Source organism: Rhipicephalus microplus, chromosome 4 (genome assembly GCF_043290135.1).
Source record: "Rhipicephalus microplus isolate Deutch F79 chromosome 4, USDA_Rmic, whole genome shotgun sequence".
NCBI lineage: Eukaryota > Metazoa > Arthropoda > Arachnida > Ixodida > Ixodidae > Rhipicephalus > Rhipicephalus microplus.
The window spans coordinates 212,977,544-213,001,924 of record NC_134703.1 but is presented as its reverse complement, the minus strand read 5'-3'; the positions used below and the strand labels follow the sequence as shown (position 1 = coordinate 213,001,924).

Genomic DNA, 24,381 nt, shown 5'->3' with positions numbered 1-24,381 from the left:
GTCGAGACTGAGGTTAAGCTTATGTGTAAAGGAAATTAGCTGTGTTTCACATGAGTAGGTTTTTCAAAAGCCATGCTGCGATTTAGAGAAAAAAAAGAATTGGACTCCAGGAATTTGCTGAGAATAGAAAAGAGGATGTGCTTGAGAATTTTACATGGAATGATGGTTAATGAAATAGGCCTGTGATTGAGCGGGGAATGTTTGTTACTGGACTTGCGTAGGGGGATCACCTTCCCGATTTTGAATTGAGCAGGAAGGATACTTTCGTCGAGGGTTTGCTGGAACATTTTTGTTAATATAATTGAGAAATAGGTACATGTGTTAGTTAAAAATTTTGGGCGTATTTCGTCACAACCTGGAGCAGAAAAAGTTTCAGTGATTTGATAAGTTTCTCTATGCCACAAACGTCGATAGTGATAGGCGCCATTGCAGCATAGTCACAGTAGGGAGTGGCAGATAAGGGAGGGTTAGTGTTTCGGCAAAAGTTGCTTGTAAACGCGGCATTAAGAGCGGCTGCGCCCATATGAGTAGGAATAGCTGTTCCATCAGTGTTGATCAGTGTTAAGTGCTCCCTACTACTCGGATTGATGGTACGCCAAAACTTTTTTGTGTTCGTTGTTAACAGGCGGGACAATTTGCTTTGTAGAAAGTTAATCGTGGCGTTTTTAGATAGGTCGCTTAGCTTCTTGCATACGCATAGAACAGGCTCTTTGTTACACTTTACTCATCTTCGGTGATCCGTGGTGCTATCTTCTGCAAGCTGTCCCCGCGCCGCCCGTGCACGCCATAAAAGTGTTTTGCGACTATCTTTTCTCACAGTTGTTTAACCGCAACAGTGGTATCTTCTGTGATCTCGAGGGGTGCTCAGAAGCATGTGCTACGATGCACTTTGCCAACTTCGCGGTAACCGTGCTTGCCGCTGCCGTTGTCATTGTAGCAAGTAACGAACATTGCAGCGAGCTGCCCCTGAAACATCAAAACAGACAAAAGGCGGCCGCTGTCTCACTTCCACATGACAAGTTTTCGTACGCGCAGCGAACAAGCGAGGCGAGTATCGGGGGTGCTACCATGTTGTGGAAATCGTCACGATCTTTTCTGGGTGACAAGCGATCTTTTTCTGGTTTTCCGGAAACCTGAGACGCAATAGTAATGAATGACCCTTGGCGACAGCAAATCCTGTCGTCGTCACTCGGAAATAGCACGCACGTCGTTGGGCCTTAAAGTTTTGTATTTGCAGGCAGCGATCTTCCGCCTGCGTGGGCAGATTCATGACATTTGCTCTCGCTCTCTCGCTGTGTGCTTATCAGCTGCAGTCTCTACACTTGCATTTGTGAACCGCGCTGTGGTTCACAGATAAAGAAAATGGGGGACGGGCTGTGCACAGATAGAAAAACAATACGGCGCGCGGCAATGGCAAAGGGGGGAGGGAGCGAGCCGAGGTAGTTGAGAGGGTCGGCATAATAATTAAAAAACGGAAGAGGTCCAAACGGTAAGTAGGCGCCAGGTGTCGGTTAGCGGGACTGCAGGGGATGTATGTAGGAAGGGCGTCTATTATGTGAGCAAAAGAACCCAAATTTTGACGACTGAAGTTGGGGGTGCCTTTATTATGCGAGTACGCTTATTATGCGAGTAAATGCAGCAATACACGTAAGAACAAAACCAACATGTAGCAAGCATGACGTATTGTTTATTTTGTAAATTGAAAGGATAAGACACTGCAAAAAGCCTCAAGTACTGGTTTGATAACCAGATTTTCATGTTCCAAGGACACAATGCTACCGTTGAAGTTGAATCTCATACAACGACAATATCCAGGGCATCCAAATTAGAGCACACGCGTGTGGACTTGATTTCATGTTAGGAGCTCCACTGTCGAGCAGCAGTAGAGCACATGTTTATTTCTCGCGCTGCTTCATGTTAAGTAAAACCTCGTTATAACGAAGTGGGATGTGATAAATTAATGGATATCATGAAGCAATTGTAATTCACCTTGAAATTATCATGGCCGCCCATGTATTCAAAACCTCATTTTTAACGAAGTGAAAATTTCCTCACAATGGATATAACAAACCATTCTTTGTCCAGAACGAGCATTTACTGATTATTTTTGTATACGTCTTCCAAGGTTCTGGTACCCTTTCCGTCAGGAGACACTTCGTGAACAGAGTGGTAAGTTTTTGTAATGCAATCTGTCCTCTGTTTTTCAGCAGATCTGATGTTACCCGGTCTTCACCAGCAGCTTTGCTTCTACGCATTTCCTCCAAGGCTTTTCTGACTTCTGTCATTACTGGTGGGATGTCATCTGGGTTACTGCTAGCTGCATTTCCGATAGAGGTGGAAATGTTGTAGGCTCATGTGTTCAGATTTGGGTGCACGTTAAAGAACCACTGGTGGTCTAAATTTCCGGAACCCTCCACTACGGTATCTCTCATAATCATATGGTGGTTTTGGGACGTTAAACTCCACATAACAATCAATCAATCCACATAACAATCAATTTGGGTTACTGCTATTTGTAACATTATGGTCGTGGTAGTCTCGGCTACTGTACACATCTCTGTAAAACTCGCCTGCTATTTTAACTATCTTATCCATATTGGTAGTGACTATGCCTTCCTGGTTCCTTAGGGCATACATCTGGTTTTCGCCTATCCCAAGTTTTTTCTTCACCACTGTAATGCTTCGTCTGTTTTTGAGAGAGTGTTCAACTCTCTCCATGTCTTTACATTGGATACTTTATGGTTATAATCAACTTCGAAAGCTCTGCCAGTTCTATTTTCTCCGTTGTGTTTGAGCCTTTCATGCTTTGACGTTTCTTAAGGAGATGATTTGTCTCCTGGGACAGCTTGCCACTGTGTTGTCTTACTACCGTACCTCCAACTTCTACTGCATACCCCATAATTATATGGTCCCTAGAATACTGGCTAGTCTGCCATCTTTGCTTTCCGCCGCGGCTGCTCGGTAATGCATACTCCGCAGTCACGGTGCTCCAGTCGATCGTCCGTGCCGATAGTTCATGTGCTGGGGGCCAGGGGGCGCCCCGATCGATCGGAACTGAAATCGGAATGAAAGGCCATGTCTGCGCCAATGCATCATCGGCACAGACACGGTCTTTCATGGAGACGGCGCAGAGACTGCAGACCAGCAACGTATTCTAGGGACTATAGTAATGATACTCCTCAGATTGTCATTCATTGCGCCAACGCTAAGGCTGGTTTTCTCGATAAGAGCTGAGTATCTGTTCTGAAGCGAGAATCTGAATTCCTGTACTTTCCCTCTCAGTGCTAGCTTATTGATTGCCTTCTTGCGTATCAGTTTTTGTTGTTCCTTCTTCAAGTCGAGGCAAATTGGAGACCTTACCATTCTGGGGTCATCGTACCTTGCCAAGCACTTCCACATCCTGCACAATGTCTGGGTGTGCACTCAGTGTAAAGTCTATGTGGTTCTTACTTTTGCCATTCAGGTTCCTTCATGTCCACTTACAGTTCACTCGTTTTCGGTCCATTAATATTGTGTTCTGCGAATTCTACTAATAGCTCCCCTATGGCATCGCCAGAACTGATGCTATAATCTTTTACAGCCTGGTCTCCAGCCTGCTTCTACCTTGGCATTGAAGTCGCCCATCAGTATAGTATACTGTGTTTTTACCTTACTCATTGGTGATTCCATGTCCTCGTAGAAGCTTTCAACTAGCGCGTCATCATGGCTGGATGTAGGCGTGTAAGCCTTTACCACCTTCATGTTGTATCTCTTATTGACTTTAAATACGATACCTACCACTCTTTCATGGACGCTGTAGTATTTCTCTGTGTTACCAGCTACATTTCTGTTGGTAAGAAAACCCACGTCGAGTTCTCTTATGTCAGCCTAGCCACGATAGCAAAAGACGTGCCCATTCTGTAGCACTGTATAGGCCTCATCTGTCTTTCTAACCCAACTGAACCATATTACATCTCATTTAACACCTTCTAGCTCCTCGAATAGTACAGCTAGACTTGCCTCACAAGATAAGGTTCTAGCGTTCATCATCATCATAATCGGCCTGACTACGTGCACTGCAGGACAAGGGCCTCTCCCATATTCCGCCAGTCAACTCAGTCTTGTGCTTGCTGCCAATTTATACTCGCAACTTTCTTAATCTCATCTGCCCACCCGACCTTCTGTCTCCCCCTAACCCACTTGCCTTCTCTAGGAATCTAGTTAGTTACCCCTAATGACCAGAGGTTATCCTGTCTACATGCTACATGCCTGGTCCATGTCCATTTCCTCTTCTTGATTTCAACTATGGTATCCTTAACCCTGGTTTGTTCCCAAATCCACTCTGCTCTCTTCTTGTCCCTTAAGGTTACAAATACCATTTTCCTTTCCATTGCTCGCTGCGTTGTCCTCAATTTAAGCTGAACCCTCTTTGTAAGTCTCCAGGTTTCTGCTCCGTAGCTAAGTATTGGCAAGATACAGCTGTATATACCTTCCTCTTGAGGGATAGCGGCAATCTACCTGCCATGATCTGAGAGTGCTTGCCAAATATGCTCCACCCCATTCTAATTCTTCTAGTCACTTCAGTCTCATGGTTCAGCTCCGCGATTATTACCTGTCCTAAGTAGACATAGTCTTTTACAACTACAAGTGCACTATTACCTATCTCGAAGCGCTGTTGTCTTCTGAGGTTGTTGTACATTACTTTCGTTTTCTGCAGAAAAATTTTAAGACCTACTTTTCTGCTCTCCATGTCTAACTCCGTCATTATCGGTTGCAATTCGTCCCCTGAGTTACTCGGCAATGCAATATCATCGGCGAAGCGCAGGTAACTAAGGTACTTTCCATTAACTCTTATGCCTAAATGTTCCCATTCTAGGCCTCTGAAAACCTCCTGTAAGCACGCGGTAAATAGCATTGAGGAGATTGTGTCCACCTGTTTTACACCCTTCTTGATTGGTATTCTGTTGCTTTCTTTATGAAGCACTATGGTAGCTGTTGATCCATTGTAGATTACATCCAGGATGCTTACATATGCTTCGTTGACGCCCTGATTCCGCAGTGTCTGCGTGACTGGGGATATTTCTACTGAATCAAACGCCTTCTCATAATCTATGAAGGCTATGTATAGTGGTTGGCTATATTCTGACCATTTCTATATTGCCTCATTGATAGTATGAGTGTGGTCGATTGTTGAGTAGCCCGTTCGAAATCCTGCTTGTTTCTTTGGTTGATTGAATTTTAATGTTGTCCTTATTCTGTTAGCAATTACCTTTGTAAATAGCTTGTATACTACGGAGAGCAAGCTGATCGACCTGTAATTCAAGTCCTTGTCATCTCCTTTCTTATGTATTAGGATGATGTTAGCATTCTTCCAAGATTCTGCCACTCTTCCCGTCAGAAGACACCTCGTAAACAGGGTCGCTAGTTTTTTTAACACAATCTGCCCTCCATCTTTCAGCAGATCGGATGTTACGTGATCCTCACCAGCGTTAAATGTTGCTAAATTCAGGTTCCAATGGCGGTCTGTCCGGACCCAGAGATTTTTAGCACCCGCCGCTGTGTTGCAAATCTGACCACTGTTGCCGTAAGTTGCATCGCAGCCGCTGGGGACTGAGGGCCATGCGTTAATTTACGTATGCATGTGACATATGCAGTTCAAATTAACTGAGTTCAAAGTAAAAAGATTTCACTCTATAACCAAGCTTGAGGGGGCAAGAAAGTGCAACGTCCGACATATCTTAAGACTCTTTGATCCGTACGTCTGCGGGTTCATGAGGTCAATCGTGTGAACAGACAACGAACAGGCAGGATGGGCTGGTCGAACTTTAGAGTCACTTAAATGCAAGCTCACAAGAAAGTGCGATGTCTGACGTATATTTAAACTTTTGGTTCATGTTATGTCCGGCGTATCTTTAGATGCTTGATTTCAGGTATGTCCGACGTACCTTTAGACACAGCATTTGTTCATTTTTTGCTTTTTTGTATTTTTGCACTGAAACTACATATAACAATAACTAGGGGCCTGCAAATATTAGTTCAGCAAGATTACAAGTTGGGCCAGTTGGATTACGTCATGGTCCTTCAATACTTTTTTCTGGTCATGAAACTCCCGCGAAAGTTTCATATAGGGACACAAGTGGCCACCAGAGGCGCCACCGTAAACAGGAGGGCATCGATCGGCCGCGCTTGGCAGGGCTGTAGCGCGTTCGCGGAAGCGTTTCCCATCAAATACACTTCTTCAGATATTTTCCTTCTCCGTGTTATCGCTAACAAATCATAGCAGCTATTAGTATTGTCAAAGTGGTCCATGATGCGCGTTGTCAAATTGCCTAAGTCTTTGACTGCTGGCAATGTTTTAACTGAGTTCGTCTGTCAAGTGACGCGCATTCGTAGCGTTCCTAAATTTCTCGATTCCTGCATAGCCGCTTTTGGGGCTTAAACCGAACACTGTGACTGGTTCTAGATGACTGAAAGGTTAACATATTTTGCGCTAGAGATTGCGGAGCAGCCGTGCTCTGGCTGCACGTAACGTTCATTTTCGGAATAACTATCACTTTATTCCATATGGCATCACGAAGCAGCCAATAGAAGTTCGCGTGCCAATAAACAAATCTGTGTATCAGGGTGACTTGACATTAATAGCCTTGAAGTACCTCTTGAGGGATATCGTTAGTGAAACATAGCTGAAAAATTAAAAGCTCAGAATGAGACACCACAAGACAGAGAGGGATGCTCAAGTTGTGCTCTTTTCTTTTTTTTCTTTGATGTCATAATTAGCGCCCCTGATTTTAAAGATTAAAAAATGAGATGAAACTGTTGTGAGCTGCTAGATATAGGCACTACGTGCTATTTCGAAGCGAGAGCTTTTGTTTTTACGCATGCAGATTTGATAACGCAGCCGAGTTTTGATATACGCGGCTTTTTTTTTATCCATTCCCATGTACTCTCCCAATGACCACGACTTCTAAGTCCGCGTTCTAATTAGCCACCCTGTTCCTTCTACGCGCACATAGAAATCAACCAGGATCTTCCTTCAACCCAGTTATTCAGTTTAAACGAATCAGTTGTACATGAAACTGCATTGCTCTTTTTGAATATTTCTAGAGATTTTCTTTATGCACTTAGATATCTCTTTCAATCCAACTTGAGCTTTTTATGTGCGAGATATTTCTGCCTAACGAAAGCTAATCTGTGTGCCACTTACCTAGCAGGGGGTAACATTTTGAATTTGGCAACTACGCTACGCGGCAATCGTCGAGAATTCGAAACTGCCATGAGCACAGGCACATAGTTTATTCAAATCTGCGTTTCAAAACTGTGGATGAAAGTTGGGAGACGGAGTGGATGACACAACAAAAATCATTGAAAAAATTTATGTCCCTGGTTTCCTCCCTCCTTTGGCCGGGCAGGATAAACGACGTCCGCCAGCACGAAACAGTTTGTTCTGCTCACGCGTAAAAAAATGCAGACGGCACTTAATAAAAAAGTGCACAACTTCTGCCGTAGTGCTCACGAAATGTGAGCCACAGCCAACACTGGCCGAAGAAGTGCGGTCGTCCAGCAGGATGTTCTCAACAATGTTCATGTAAACACTGGCACAGGCTATTTTGTCCACCGTGCACATTTCCACATGTTCTTCCACAATTTGCAAGAGCCGCAGTAATTTCTCCGATGGCACTTGCAAAAATCCTCTTGTCTTGATTTGAGTCAATGCAGTTGGCTCTCGGGAGTTGCTTCTGAGTGTTTGGAGGCAGTCCTTGCAGCTTATTTTAGCAAACTTTTTTGCTACATACCCACCAAGGTAATCCAAAATACAGTCCCTCGTTGACTCGGGATGAATCATGTCTTGCATGCATTCAGCAGGCTCCAGCAGTATATCGTCAAAAAGAACTGCCAAGGTATCAATCTGAAACATATTTTGCGTTATCACAATGGCCAGAGTGAGAAATTTGTAAAGTAAAATATAAAAATGCAGAATAAAACTTCTAGGCGCTTAAGCAAAAAAAAAAAAAAAAAAAAAAAAAATTTTTTTTTTTTTGCTTAAGCAAGTGATCTTATCTTCTTTCTAATATATATATGTGTGTCGTAGTAGTAATAAATCAGTTGAAAGTCTGCGCTCGTCCTCGTCTCTTATGTTAGTTGTCTGAAGTTTTACGCGCCTAGAAGTTTTATATGGATTACCAACTAGCCCAATCCCACACTTTACTTAAGCAGAATAAAAGTCTGTTCTATATCATACGACCAGACGTGCATGTCATTAGCATCAAAAAGCTAGACGACATTCAGCACGTTTACGATGCACAAACACCCTACAAGCAGCATTGGTGGGTGCTATTCAAATGTTTACCTGATTAACAGTAGGCTCTTTATGTTGAAAGAGATCCTGCATTTTCAAGAGGAGACGCGGACCATCCCCTTCAACCGAGGCTCTCTGTGGAGGACGGATCAAGTTGTTCACCGAGAGCAACCGGTAAATGAACAAAAATTGCTGAACAGTTGGCTGTCCCCCTGCTCCAGCGACATGTCTTGCGATGCCAAAAAATCTCTGAAAAATATAAAAGTGTGAAGAAAACGTCTTCAACGAGCAAAAACGTTTAAATGTACCTCGAGGTGGTCTTGTCCAAAGTTGCCAACTAAAACATAGCGAAAGCCACAATTCAGCAGCTTTTCAACAAGCGTCACTGTGCTGTGCAAAGTCATTCTCAAAGCATTGCATGTTGGCTTGCTGAGAAAGAAGAGTTGCTTTTGCTTTGGTAAACTCTGGTTGTAAGTGTGCCACCTGTCAAGCCATTCGATGTTCTCCTTCAGCGTCTGAAAAACAATCTGATTTAAGTGGAACTTCAAAGGATGTGACAGTAGGTTTGAAATATTAGGGCTTACAGAAATGTGTTCCGCTTCATTGTACTGCACATCTTGTGGCCTTTTAGAATTGAAGCAGTCGAATAGACTATTCATTCGCCTCGCAAAATCCGAAGTTGCTTTGGAGCCACGAAGTTTCACACATTCTTCTCTACTGCGATAGAAGTCCATTGCTGAAGCAGTGCTTTCACTGAAGAGCTGAAATGTTTTAGAGAAGTTATATGGCAGAGTGTTGTATTCTGATGAAGCAACACCACTTTTTGTTACACATACTGATTAATGACTCATGCTAGAGCAGCTGTTATGTCTTACCTGGACAGCAAGTCTCACACTCAGTTTTTGGAAAGCGTTGGGGCTGATGTGAGCTTTCGTAAGCTTTGGCACAGCCCGAAGTCCAGCTTGCTGCTCCTCGTAGTCCAGCAGAGCTTCAAAGTGGGAATGCTGTACTTCTTTGTCACCAGGCAACTGTTACATTTATAAAAAGGCTGTGAGACAAAGTTAGCCAGAGCACTGTGATGACTTATCTTAAACTGTTTTACGCACCAGGAACTTTCCGGCCTTCAAAAGGTTATTCCTGATGCACTTGAAGATGTGCGGCGGGTCAATTATAGCCTGAATGACTTTGGAGGAGTCACATGGATGCTCAAACGATGTTGATACTCTTGTGACATCACCACTGACACCTAAAAGAAAGGCATTTCTATTATTAAAATCACTTACTAAATACCTTGAAAATAAATAATGACTGCAAATATTTACCCAAGGAGTTCAGTGCTGATCGGTTCGAAGTTGAGTTATCGCAAGTGACTGCCTCCACAATGACGCCGGCATTCGATAGGAGTACAATGCACTGCAGGATCAGTTTGGCAACAGTGGATCCTGGTGCAGCCCCGGACGTGCAAAACGCTCCGACAGTCTGCGACCAGCCACCAAGGAATGGTCGGAAAAGGAACACCAACACGTGGTCCCCATCTTTCACTTGGTCAGTCGGCTTCGTGTGCTCTGCTAAGTCCACCTTTCCAAGCAGTGCCATATCCGATTCCCTGACGTGAAGGCTCTTTCTCACGCTCATCTCATCAAACATGAGGACACCTAAAGAAAAAAAAATATTTCAGCTCTTTACCTAGAGTCCAGAAAAATCAAATGCAAAAGAAAAAAAAAGATAAAAACCTCGCCGTTCTCTCTTTGGAATCTTTTCCACTTTGTCTTTGAGGATGTCAAATAAATTTTCATCAAATCCGAAGCCGGCCTTCAGATTTTTCAGATAGGAGTAGAGTGTGCGAGGGTGTGGTAGAGGCAGAAAATTATTCTCGTGAAGAAATGTATAAACTGCTGTGGATTTGATTTTCAGCAGTAAACAATCGTAAAGCCATTCCTTTTTATACCTGCAATAAATAAAATGCAATTTTTGTGGTCACGATTCTGCTACAGCTCAAGCAAACAGCACCATCAAAGTAAAACAAAATATTGCGTTTTGTCCCACGGCTTCACTTAGTAGTTTCTGTCAATATCCAGAAAGCAAACGAATGCGCACCGAACATCGCACTTCACATAAAATTGCACACACACACAAACTTTACAAACCGGATCTTACCGTGCTGCTTTCGCAGACTTCATATTTGCTTTCATGATGCACTGGTCTATAATGAGCTTCTCGCGGTCTGAAAGCTTGTGAATATCTGCATACACTCCATTCTTTCTATTCGCGTGCGCCTCCGCTTTTGTGAGTTTCCGCTGACATGACTGAAGCTGTTGCTTCACGCTGCGAAGTTGGGCCTTCACTCTCTGTAGCTCTAGAGTGTACTAGAACAAGGGGAGTGCCCGGACCGAGATCCAAAAAGTGAGGCCCAAACGGGGTCAAATCCGCTAGTGGCGCTGCGATCGGTAGTCTGTGACCTGTCGTCGTTTTAAGAGCCGTGCGCAGCTCCGCCGAAGTGGTCGAGGGGTAGAATGCTCGCATCCCACTAAAAAGACCCAGGTTCGAATCACCGCTGTGACCATAGATTTTTTTTTAAATTTCACGTGTACAACTGTATTGTTTGGCTTTTTTTTTAAATATGCCTTCAGTTTCTACATATTGCTACAAAACATTACGCGAGATATGAAGTAAAGGAGAAAAAAACTTGACAGCAAGCGCATTTATTTGCAGCGCCACCGCACGGGATTCAACGAAAACTTAAAAGCATAGCTTGCGAGATTTTAGCGAATAAAAGAGAGACGGTGTGCTTTCACTCGCCTGCGGTCGCCGCCCACTGGCTCGCTTAAAAAAAGAAAAAGAAAAACTGAAAGTAAACGATTTTCAGTCGGCGGGAAGTCGCGAAGGTTTGAATACTGGTAAAGCAGCGATGTTCTGTCTGCTCGAGTTTTCAGTGTTCCTCCTCACACTAAATGCGTAAGATATTGGCGTGTAACATTAATAAAGCTATCACGAGGTGTGCGGAAACAGACAGGTGAACGTGTTCATATTTTTGTGGCAGACGATAAAAAAGCGCTGTCCGCAGTGCTCGTGCGCGAAACCTCATAGTTGCCGCAGCGGGCTGGCGGTGTAGCCGAGCAGACGACACGCGTGTTCCCCTTCAGATGTGGACCCCTCTGTACAAGTGAGAGTCTCACGTCCTGTTACACCTTTCGCAAATGAAACCAAAGCGGCAGGGCAACTGCTGTGTGCCCGGCTGCGGGGTTACCTACATAGGATCTACTGAAGGCAGTAAGTGTTCGCTATTCGCCGTTCCAACATCTCCGACCCTGAGGGAGAAATGGGAGTACAGCTTACGCTTGCCAAGAGGGCACATGAAAAGTTCAAGTGTGGTCTGCGAGGCACATTTCGAGCCGCATCATCTGCTTCGAGACTTCGTGCACATTATAGGCGGTAGAGAGGTCAGGTTGCCCCGTGACCGGCCAAAGCTTGCAGTCGGAGCAGTGCCTGTTATACTGAGTGGACAACAACGTTCCGACGGGGGTGACCAGGTGACTAATAATTCGACAAGTCGTCAGCATGCCAAACAAGATGCCCCCGGGCCATCAATGACCAAGTGCGAAGAGAAAAAAAGGTCCTCTAGCGCTGCGAGCTTGACAGAGAGGCATGCAAAGTGTGTGAAGTCGGCAGCGCATCCCGTGATGGACTGCAATTCGGAGACACAAGGCGGTACCACGAATGAAGGAAGACGTTCCCTTCTTACACTGACGATGCCGTCAACCTCCAGATGGACAGCCCTTCAGTTCCCGCATGTTGATGGTGTCTTCTATGTCACCTCCACACTAATACCGCCTTCAGAAATATCCCATGACAAAGTTATATTCCTGAAAGAAGAAGAAGACGGACTTCTCTGCCGAACACATATAAACGGCAGTCCTTACGACGAAAAACGGGCTCTATCTTTCGCACAGGCAGAGGAACATATGCAAAAAATCGACGCAGCTTCTGTATGCCCTGGCTCCATAAGGAAAAATGAACCTAATGATGGCCCACTTGAGACATTTGCCTCTGGACGGAACTTCAGATGCCATGGAGGAGCGTTTTACAGCAGAAGCTGTGAAGGTGTTGTACCTAACGGAGGTAAGTAGGTCTATGTACTTCACCGATACGGACAGAGCTTAAATTAAAGCGTATAGGAGAGGGACGTTTTGATAAAATTTATGGTGATTTTGAACGAGTTGTCCAAATATATGCAAGGAAACGACATTAATATGCACATCTTATTTCCATTTGCATGTTTTAATTGCTAACGGGCAGGGGTGTTTCTCTTACAGAGGTATAAAAAAAAAAGATCGCACAAGTTTACATTTCATGTGTGCAATTATTATCACGAAAATAAAAGAAAAAGAACTCGAGTGAAATTTATCACTGTTTAACACTACTGTGAGTTAATGTTCTTCCCATTACTCCTCTCAAATCGAGAAAGCTTGATGGTTGACGGTGCGTGCGTGCATATGTTTGTGTGCGTTAATGCGACTGTTTGTGGGTAGGCGTCTGTGTGTGTCTGTCTGTGGGGCGTAAACATGTAATCAGACCTTTTTTTTTTAACTGTGCAGGTGTAAAATGCCGTCCATGCGCCAAGGCAAGGCTGTCCCTGATTAGGAAAAAATGTAAGGTGATGCGTACCACTGCTGCTACTGGTGCCACTTCTGCAAAGCGAGCCATTTGTCGCCAAACGAAAACCTTGAGACAGCAAAATCGCCGACTGCTTGGACGGGTGTCAAACTTGAAATCAAAACTGAGAGAAATGGTGAAGCAGAACAAAGCTATAAAGGAAGGCACTTTTGAAGAAAGTATTGCTGACATGCCTCCAAAACAAAGAGAAGCAGCACTTCATTTTTTCCGCGCTTCCAAACGAGCGAGTACCAGGGGATTAAAATTCACTCAGAATTGGATCTTAGAGTGTCTGCTCATGAAGATGAAAAGTCCAAAGCTTTACAAATACATGAGAAGCAACAAGATCTTAGTCCTACCAAGTGAAGACACCTTGAGGAAATATTTGAGCTCGTACAAGACAGGGTTCGGTTTCTGCACAAGGGTCCTGAGTGCTCTAAAAAAAAAGACGAGATCTATGGACGCCTTTAAGCGACACGGAGGGCTGCTAATTGATGAAATGAAACTATCTGAACACTTGTCAGTCACATCCGCCGCCACTATTGAAGGTTTGGTTGATTTAGGCCATTTTACATCAAAAAAAGATAAATGTGAGCCATGCGACCATGGCATGGTGATTATGTTTGCACCTTTCACCGGCAAGTGGACACAAGTATTAGCAGTATTCGCAACACACGGGAACGTTAAAGGAGAGCTCCTCGCGAAAATTCTAGTGGAGGCTGTATTGCTTGCAGAAGATGCCGGTCTTTTCGTGGACTTTGTCACTTGCGACGGTGCGACATGGAACAGGAAGATGTGGAAGGTACTTGGAATCGAAGCAACGTCTGAGAACATTCAATGCAGAATGAGGCATCCCAAAGACAGCAGTCGCTACGTCCACTTCCTTTCGGACTTTCCGCATCTCATAAAGTGTCTTCGCAACAACTTGCTCCTCCACGACTTCAACACTCCAGATGGGCTGGTAGGTTTTCAAGCTCCCATTTATTCCTTTTTCTTCTGTTGTTTTATTGTTGTGTGTTTGTTATAGAACTTGAACGAATGCTTTCCGATAATTTTTGCGTTTATGTTATGGAGATACACTTCGTTGAGAAATGTATGCTTCGCGTCCAGTTGGTTCATTGGGTAAATGTCAATGTAAGATAGCACTCACTCACTACAGTTGAGGAAAACAAACTGGGAAGGCTGCCGGAGCGCCGCCATAGTCCTCTTTGTGGGCTGTTGTTACCATGAGTGACACTCCCCCTCCCCTCCCTCCAAGAAAAAAAAGAAAAAAAAATGTCTGCTGAACTTGAGATGTCGGATTTAGGGCTCCCATGCAACAGCCCAGAAGGGATGGGGTCCTCGATCCTCTCCATTCAAAAAACAATAAAAGAAAAGAAAAGGTTTGTAGACGTTTTAGTGCGACAACGTTAGAACTGTATCTACAAAATAAAAAAGAATCCTGTGTTCGAGTGGGTTTGGCGGACAAATTCGTTCGCTAATTCTGGAACATCGCCAAATCAAGTATACACACACACACACACACACACACGTATATATATATATATATATATATATATATATATATATATATATATATATATATATATATATATATATATATATATATATATATATATATATATTGCCACGAGGCCACCCATCTTTTCACCGAGACCTACTAACTTCTCGAGATCCATGGTGTCTCGCAAATAAAACCTTGCCACGTGCACAAAATATCTGCCTAAAACGGTCTATCGGAACACTCTCTGCTCACTCGCTAACGAGAACAATGAGCAACACACAGAAATCGGACCGATAGCACTATCAACGACTCGAGGCTCTTTCTCACTACTTTGGACACACCGTGCACCATATATATGGTGCACGGTGGTTATATATGGTTATATATATATATATATATATATATATATATATATATATATATATATATATATATAACATTATTTTGACACTTTACAATAAACTATTGCTATATGCTAAGGAAAGGCCTTTGCTCAGCAGGAGGAAGAGTCGGGAATGATCCGAGATTCGTAAACTGTACGAATTTGTCCGCCAAACCCACTCGAACACAGGATTCTTTTTTTATTTTGTAGATACAGTTCTAACGTTGTCGCACTAAAACGTCTACAAACCTTTTCTTTTCTTTTATTGTTTTTTGAATGGAGAGGATCGAGGACCCCGTCCCTTCTGGGCTGTTGCATGGGAGCCCTAAATCCGACATCTCAAGTTCAGCAGACATTTTTTTTTTTCCTTTTTTTTCTTGGAGGGGGGGGGGGAGTGTCACTCATGGTAACAACAGCCCACAAAGAGGACTATGGCGGCGCTCCGGCAGCCTTCAGTGGAAAAGTCTATACTTCTTACGACGTTAGCTTTCGTTTGACGAAGCCGCACGCCACCTACCGGCATTGAGCATTGGACTCGGTAGTCGACCTTTTACGTACCGTATGAAGCGTGCGGCGATGTTTCGTTTCATGATTTCATGGCAGTAACCGTCTCCTTCCAAGCTTGTGCATCGGCCTTAGTGGCGGATCCAGGGGAAGGGGGGGGGGGGGAACAGGGGCGATCGCCTTCCTTCCCTAAATTTCTGTCAGCGCTCCTCCCCCTCAATTCAATGCTCGCAGTCCACCTCCTATCACCAATTAGGACAAATGAGTGGAACCCCTGTGAGCACATAGTAACAGTGTTGGCACAACGAAGAGGTTTTTCTGCTAGTAAAAAGAAAAATTCATTACCACGCCCCCCCCCCCCCCCTCCTGTGTTACTTAATGTGACCTCCCATCTCAAATAAGTGGCTAGATCCGCCCGTGCTCACACGGTAACTTCCTTCGTTTACCGCGTCTTTACATATCATGAATTCACTTGTTATGGAAACCTCGCCCGGAAACGGTTCCATTTTTGTCCGGGTGACATTAGAGGAGGCTTCATGTCAGAACCCCCTAGCAGATTTTCACATACGCAGGATTAGATTGGTGGCATTAACGATGACCTGATATTTTTTATTCGTTGCCTCGTTAAATATTTGAGCCCTTGAAGAGCCATAAAATTACTTCCTCTAGTTGAAGAGTTTCCGGGTTTTACAACATAATTCGAACTTCCCCATCAATTGTTAGAACTAGTTTCAATTACATATGATTTATGTTTCAGGTCTCCTTGGACGCTGTCAAAGACGTCTACGCAATGGATGGGAGCATCGTGACACTTCGCGTGATGCATGGCATACGGGAGGCCCACCTCAATCCGAACAACTTTGAGAAGATGCGCGTCCCCTACGCCTACCAATTGTTCGGTCCACAAGTGACCCGTGGTCTGCGGTTCTACCAACAAGATGTCGAACCGTCGAGACGCAGCTGCATACAGGCGACTTTGCGGTTCTTTGAGTAAGTGTGTCCGACATCCTAATTGTGTTGGTATTAACAGCAAAGCTTACGATATGTTTGAAGAGGGAAGTAGAAGGACATATATGTTTGCACAGCTGGGCACTTGAGCATGCAATATACACTAGAGCGAGTGTACCGTGCTGAGTGTGTGTATATGTCAGAGTCACCTGAAACGGCAAGCCTAGGAACTGTCGTCAACGGACACCTCATTACTACGGCGTTTTGTTCTCCTTGTGATATATTGCAGGACACTTCGAACATGCTGCAAGGGAAGCCTGTGGCATGTTCCGAAACCACATAAAACGCTCTTATAGGTTATTCGAACATCTTACTAGAATGTTAAGCTCACAGGGATAAAACAAATTTTCTCTACGCAGATTATAACATGTGGCATTTACTGCGTTTCTTGTCGCCCAAACCCCCAGCGTTTCTTTCAAACTTAGTAGTAAATTTCGCAACGTTACCTGTGCTAAGTTGTACTCAGTGTACATCTGTCCGTAAACCAAACAGCATAATTATATCATACTATTAATTTGGCGACACCTTCATGCACCTGAAATAGTGAGGCACGAATCCCCACGATGGCATGCAGTGTGATGTGCATTGCGCGGTCTTGGTAAAATTATCTTGCACACGTACAAATACATAAAACGGCGTGCAGAGAGTAACGTTCTTCTTATTTTCTTTTATTTTATGCAGGATGATAAACAGCATCATCAACATCATGTCCTCTCGGTACGCGAGAGTAGCGCTGCGGTTGAACTCAAGTGCGGTCGACTGCCTCTACACCTTTCTTGCGTACTTGACTGAATGGGAGTCGCACGTAAAAGGCACGCGGGGCTTCCTTAGTCAGTCCACAGCAGCAGGGTTTCGAGTAACCATCAAAAGCACCTTGCTATTGCTGGAATACCTGACGACGGAAGTAGGCTATGCCTACCTGATGACAGCCCGGCTCAACCAAGACCCCCTGGAGAACACTTTTGGTGTAGTGCGGCAGTGCAGCGGGAATAATGATCATCCTACGCCGCAGCAGTTCCTCGACACAATGGCATGCATCAGCTTTTGCAACCTTGTGCGCTCGCCGGACAAGGGCAATGTGACTCCTGGCACACTTGACTCTCTTTTGTCCCCTATACTGTGCTCGCCTCCGTCACCGCCACCGCAGACCTCCGGCTTCACTCATGCACTAGATGAAATTCACTTTGAAAGCAATGAAAACGACATGTTGGATGATGTGGTGACACATGAGAGTGACCATGAGGCATACGTGTCTGTCAGAAGTGACCGCAGACTGGTCCACTACATAAGCGGGTATGTTGCAAGGAAATGCATCGTGCCGTTGCACTGTTCTGCTTGCGAAAACGACTTGTTGACTTCACGAGAATCTGAAAGTGCTATCGCACAGTTCACACAACAGTGTGATTACGGGGGCCTTTTGTACCCATCTTCGACCTTGTCCAACTTTATTGGTTTTCTCGAAGACACTTTCACTGAATGTTTTAGCACTCGCCGCGTGCACCATGACAGCATCATGGATGTGATAGAGCTTCTGAAGGTGAAAAAAGCAAAACTAATTGGATGCGAGGAGCACCGTGAACATGTCACGGCACGAGTGGTAGGTTTTTATGTGCTGACAAGACTGAGATTCTTTGTCAAAGCCTTGAATCGTGCACAGCCATCTAGGCGGAAGTCTGCACAACAAAGAAAACAGAGCAGGTGCTCGTAAGGAGCCAGGGTTGTTTATAAATGAAGAAGTGGCCATCAAAACAAATTCATTGAAAGTTCGGTTTCGATGTGCATTGGGAGTACTCGTGCAGTGCTACGTAGCTGACATATCAGCGATCAGAAGATGACAACGAAAGAATGGACTGACTTGCCCGCCGTGCTTGCTGTGCTCTGTGTGGTTCGGTGTTATTACACTCGCGAATAGTCATTTTACGTGACATATTTGTGGTGGAGCTGCTGGCTCTTCCCTGTACCCATCACGAAGCTCCACTTCGGACGTATCATCACGGGTCCAACCATGTCACAGGTTCAAGGAACATCGTCTTCACCACCCGCCTCTTCTGTGACTCCTACCTACGTTGTCGTATACCTCCTGCTCGTGATCCTGGCATATTTCCAGGATATATAGATCGCTTTGACGTTAGATATATATGGGGGGTTTAACGTCCCAAAACCACGATATGATTATGAGAGACGCCGTAGTGGAGGGCTCCGGAAATTTCGACCACCTGGGGTCCTTTAACGTGCACCCAAATCTTAGCACACGGGCCTACATCATTTCAGACCGCATGGGAAATGCAGCCGCAGCAGCCGGGATTCGATCTCGCGACCTGTGGGTCAGCAGCCGAGTACTTTAGCTACTGGACCACCATGGCGGGGCACGCTTTGACGTTGACAAGTGCCTTAACGTGTACGAACAGATCAGCGCCGGCTATAGGTGGGCCCGACACTCATGCTCGCCAACGTGTTTCTTTACCTTGATGGCCCACTGCAGATGTGGTTCCTGTAGGTTATTCGAACACGTTACTGAAATGTCAAGCTCACAAGGCTAAACCAAATTTCCTCTACGTAGAATATATAGTGTGACATTTACTGCGTTTGTTGTGGTTCGAGACGCACGAAGTCGACATTGCCAGCTGGGACACTTTCAAGGAGACGATCCGTGACCTTTTCGGCGACACTGCTGCACGGCAGACGACTGCACTAAATCAGTCGGCTACTCGGGTATAGGCGTCTACCGAATCGGTAGACGTCTCACGGTTACCCAGTTCTGACGAAGCCATTTTCGAAGTATGATTGGATCAGACCTTTCGCCTGATCAGGCCGATGCTCTCTGTCAGGTTTCGGACTCGATCACGGTGACATTTTTGGTATCCGTGGTCATCCCTTGGGCCAGACTAATATTGTCAAGCACCTAATTAACAATGGTGACTCTGCGCTTATCCACTGTCGGCCTTGCCGCGTGTCCGCATCAGAACGAGCAGTGATTCAAAAGGAAGTGGCCAAAATGCCAACGAAAGACACCATCGAGCCATCGTCGAGCCCTTGGGCCTTCCCAGTGGTCTTGGTAAAGAAGAAAAGCGGCTCCTGGCGTTTCTGCGCTAGTTATCGGCACCTCAAAAAAATTACGAAAAAAAAAACGTGTACCCTCTTCTCCGTATTGACGACGCACTTGACTGTCTGCATGGCGCCACCTTCTTTTCATCTCCCGACCTCCGATCTGGCTACTGGCAAATTGCTGTAGACGAAATGGATCGTGAGACAACTGCATTCGTTACCCCCTGACGGCATTTACCAATTCAAGGTCATGCCGTTTGGCCTCTGCAATGCCCCGGCAACCTTCGAGAGAATGACAGATACGCTACTTCAAGGATTTAAATGGGCGACGTGCTTGTGCTACTTGGATGACGTGATAACTTCTCACCCACCTTCGCCACACACCTTGAACGCCTTTCTACCATTCTATAATATTCCGCTCTGTCCATGATGTTCTCAGTTTCGTGGGCCTCTGCTCCTACTTTCGGCGGTTCGTGAAAACTTTGCGGCACTCGCACGGCCACTTACCGACCTTCTCAAACAAGATGCCCCATTTCATTGGGGCCCTCTTCAAACTGACGCCTTCTCTCAACTAATTACCACTCTCACGACAACCCTATTCTTGCGCATTTCGACCCCGATGCTCCTACAGAAGCGCGCACAGACACGTGTAGTCACGGCATTGGTGCAGTTTTGGCGCAAACTCAGCGGGGCAACGACCGTGCAATTGCGTATGCAAGTCGTCTCCTTTCGAAATCTCAACGCAAATACAGAGAAATTTCATTCATTGTTTGCTGTACACCTATGACTTCTTCGCCAGTTGAACACAACTTATGCGGATACGCGTTCAACGAATGATTTTGTACTATGTGCTAGCGTGTTTTTTATGTACGTCACTAACAAGACAAAACAAACCACGACCACTTGCTTGCCTTCGGCATAGCACGCTATACTTAGGATTAGGAGACCTCACATTTAAGCCTGACTGCGAAAACTCCCGTAGCTACCATGCAACCGCGGATCATTTCATGTCTACATTTTTGGCATCACGTCTGAATAGAACCAACGCACTTTCAACAAAACAAAACAACAACGACGACGACGACAATGGTTTTGCGTGATAAAACTATATACCGCGTGAGGCTCGCCGTATTCAGTGTAGCACTCTCCCAATTACGACCACCTGTGGTTCTTAGCGCCTACATCTAAGAACGCAGGCCTCTATCATTTCCACGCCATCGAAATGCAACTGTCGAGATCGGGATGCGATCCTTATCTGCGGGTCAGCAGCCTCGTGCACATCAATCACCACTGTGCCATTGACATCAAAACCGATTCCTTTACAACTGTAATGGGCAGGCCTGGTTGGTACACTACTGGAATGGTCATGACGTATCTGTCATTCTTACCTTGTGTCACGCGTCTTAAGCACTGTTCCGTGCCACCCCATCCCTACAATAAACGCTAGTGACCATCGGCCGTATGCACAAAGTGTGCACCACTAAATATGCTTTCAAAAGACAAAATGTATACGTTGACAAAAAATAGTTGTACAAGAAAAGTACATTTGTATTTCAATACTACTTCATCAAAAGCACAGGCAACCGGCGCGCTTTAGTTTTGCCGTTTAGCTGCCGCTGAGAGAGTTGAAAACGATGCAGGCGCCAATGACGCAAAAGCTAAATACAACAAAAAGCGCGCCGATCACATATAGATGCGCCCGCAAAACACAAGCATTGGTTTGCATCATTTATTTTCGCTGAGGGCGGCCATAATTATAAGATATATGTTCGCAATATCAGTTGTACAGGAATACTACATATGTATCCAAAATATCAACACGTTCACCTCTTTCCGCACACCTCGTGATCGCTTTACTCGAGCAGACAGAACATCGCTGCTTTACCAGTATTCAAACCTTCGCGACTTCCCGCCGACTGAAAATCGTTTACTTTCAGTTTTTCTTTTTCTTTTTTTAAGCGAGCCAGTGGGCGGCGACCGCAGGCGAGTGAAAGCACACCGTCTCTCTTTTATTCGCTAAAATCTCGCAAGCTATGCTTTTAAGTTTTCGTTGAATCCCGTGCGGTGGCGCTGCAAATAAATGCGCTTGCTGTCAAGTTTTTTTCTCCTTTACTTCATATCTCGCGTAATGTTTTGTAGCAATATGTAGAAACTGAAGGCATATTTAAAAAAAAAGCCAAACAATACAGTTGTACACGTGAAATTAAAAAAAAAATCTATGGTCACAGCGGTGATTCGAACCTGGGTCTTTTTAGTGGTATGCGAGCATTCTACCCCTCGACCACTTCGGCGGAGCTGCGCACGGCTCTTAAAACGACGACAGGTCACAGACTACCGATCGCAGCGCCACTAGCGGATTTGACCCCGTTTGGGCTTCACTTTTAATGCATTGGTGCTGCGGCCGGTCCGGGCACTCCCCTTGTTCTAGTACACTCTAGTAGCTCCGACGCTGAACAAACGGTGACCTCTGTTTGACACTCTGCATCAGCGTAGCCATTGCGATTCTCAGTTCTCACAACATCTGCAAAGAGTGAGAAAGGGCAATATTTATAAGGGAAGGAACCAATTTGGTTAGCGTAGTGAGCGAATTTTGTTAGCGTGGTGAGCGGGTAGGATACTTGCAAACTTTGTGCCAGACTTACCTTCGATTTCTTTGTCGGCTGCACTGGAGACGTCTGCATTCGCGACTGTCGCATCACAATCCGGAGAAAGCTCTCGCGGCCTTTTTAGAGGTGGGCCCTTCGTTGCACGCGAACGCTGCTTTGGTTTCGAGAGGTAGGAAGGCAAACCTTCAAAAATCCTTGGTACGGCGTCTTCCACCAGTCTCGGTCGTTCTCGGGGCAGCGAAACGATGTCTCCGTTCACAGTGCACACGTCCGCACGTACAATGTCACTGGCGTCGAAATGTTTTTCACACACGCGAGCGTACTTTGATTCGAACGAAAATCCGGCAGTCTCCTGTCGCGGGATCGCACGTTTCCACCTGACGCGTTGTTCTGCGTTGGCTGGTAAACAGAACAGGGAAACTTTTTCGACGGTGCCCTTGTATCCAGAATGACAGCCCGGCACGCAGCAGGTGTTGGGCATCGCTGTCAACACGATGCGACCGCGAAAAGCTAAAAAGGGGGGCGATCAGCACGACCACCACAACTCCGCGCCAACAGTCCGCTAATGGCGGCCAACAGAGCAGCCGGCCGGGCCGGCTTCCTCGTCCCCCGTCTAGCTACGCCAGCGCCGCGGCGCGGAAAGTGCGGGCGGTATATGAAGCTCTCCCATTGAGTGACGCGGGAGTTTCATGACCAGAAAAATATTGAAGGACCATGATTACGTTCATAATTGAAAAGCACTGTTTTCGTTAGCCTCTACTGTCCGTATGTTTTTTAGTGTGCATCAATAAAATTATCAGATATTAGTGTTTGCTATTCAATAAATTTGCATTGGAATTTTACTATTCAAAGTATTATAACTTCCCAAAGACAAATACAGCCAACGTCTGGTTGGCAGTGGCCCCTTTGGATTTTTAATATGCTTCCCCCATGACATTTTTGTACTACAGCAAAGCTGCTGTTCAGGCTCTGCCCTAACCTATAATGTTCACTCAAAAACTGCAGGTTACAACGTTGAGATGATAGATGTGAAAAAGGTGGGGCTCAATAATGCTGTTCTGGATCTGAAATTTGGGCAGGTAGTCTGAAAAACTAGACGCCGTAGATTTTTAGCATTTAAAATTTTCGTTGTTTTTATATGTCGATGTCTACGAAGGAGATTCGGAACTCGGGATGGCGCATAAATAATGAACCCGAGCTCTAGACCAAGATGCTTTATTCTAGCGTTCGCGCTCAACTGCTTCTTTCGTCTCTTCCATGTCCCCTTCTTCTTGCTGCCCATGCACTATCATCAGCAACATATTGCCAAGGGGTCAAGGTAATATTGGGTTAGTTAATTATCGACTACTTGCTTAAAAAATATACGCTTTCTGAACAGGTTCTTTGATTGTCTGTCCAGAAGCTAGTCGCATGGTACAGACGCACAATAGTGTCCTTTTTGGGTGCACAACTGTGTACGGTTTCCACAGTAGCCGACGTGTGCTGTCATTGTGTACAAGCATCACATCACCCTCATGCAGCCAACATAGTTCCCAAGCAGGCCCACTCTACACGAATTACACTAAAAGAAGGCAGGACTGCTTCAATCAGATCCATAGCTCTTCTGTGAGACGTTCACGATAACTTGTGTAAGGGGAGCGAATTCTCTTACATCAATGACGTGTTATCAGAAATGCTGGTTTTTTGCACAAGGCCTATCACGTGTCTTCAGAGCAACAGGTTGGACGGAGTCGGTGGTCGCAGTTCATCAGGACTGCTGTGCAGACACAGAAGAGGTCCGCTGTTGATGACAGCTTGGACTTTGCAAATCTGGAGGCCTTTGGGGCTTAGAATACTGCGCCGAAGTGACCATCTCCTTTACACCCCCGCCGCATTGGCATCATTTCAAAGATTCCAGATTTGAGTTGTATCTGATTGCATAGAACTTGCACCATATGTCAAAACCTTGGGAGTTTCTTGCAATAATTATTTTACTTCAAATGATTATGCTAATCATACCACCACACGTTTAGGGAAAGCCTGCGAGATGCCCTGTAGGCTTTGCTATACTGCGTGGCGGTAAACGCATGATTTGGGCCACCTTATTTTCCCCTCATTTGACGTGTTGTTACTTATTATTGGGTGACACTATAAAAGTCAGTTAAATAGGTTGAGTGTGCTTTAGCAAAAAGCAGTTTGCCCCATACCAAACGCTCAGTATGACGCCCATACTCACGAGCTAATTTCCACCTGTAAGATCTGTACTTGAAAACTTCTGTAATCTTACCTCGCTCTAAAATGCCAAAAATACTTTTGATGAAACAACCATACTTTCTTCTGTCATTATGCAACCTGCAGGGGTGCAACAGCTGTGCCAATTTCACAAAATTCTCCATTTTTGCTCTAAGCTATGATGCTAAAACCA

The 24,381-nt window shown here is 45.1% G+C and overlaps 2 protein-coding genes across 3 annotated transcripts in view; one reads left to right on the top strand and one right to left on the bottom strand.

Moving 5' to 3' along the window:
• The window catches only part of LOC119172490 (cytoplasmic aconitate hydratase), a 609,523-nt gene that overhangs the window by 132,942 nt on the left and 452,200 nt on the right, over positions 1-24,381 (top strand). The gene's annotated exons all lie outside the window — the stretch shown is intronic.
• On the bottom strand, positions 21,087-22,874 carry LOC142814742 (uncharacterized). The gene is made up of 2 exons (XM_075893981.1): positions 22,014-22,874; positions 21,087-21,892 (listed from the first exon to the last, which is right to left on the bottom strand). Exons 1-2 carry the CDS (start codon positions 22,456-22,458, stop codon positions 21,753-21,755), a joined length of 585 nt encoding a protein of 194 aa, XP_075750096.1. The 5' UTR covers positions 22,459-22,874; the 3' UTR covers positions 21,087-21,752.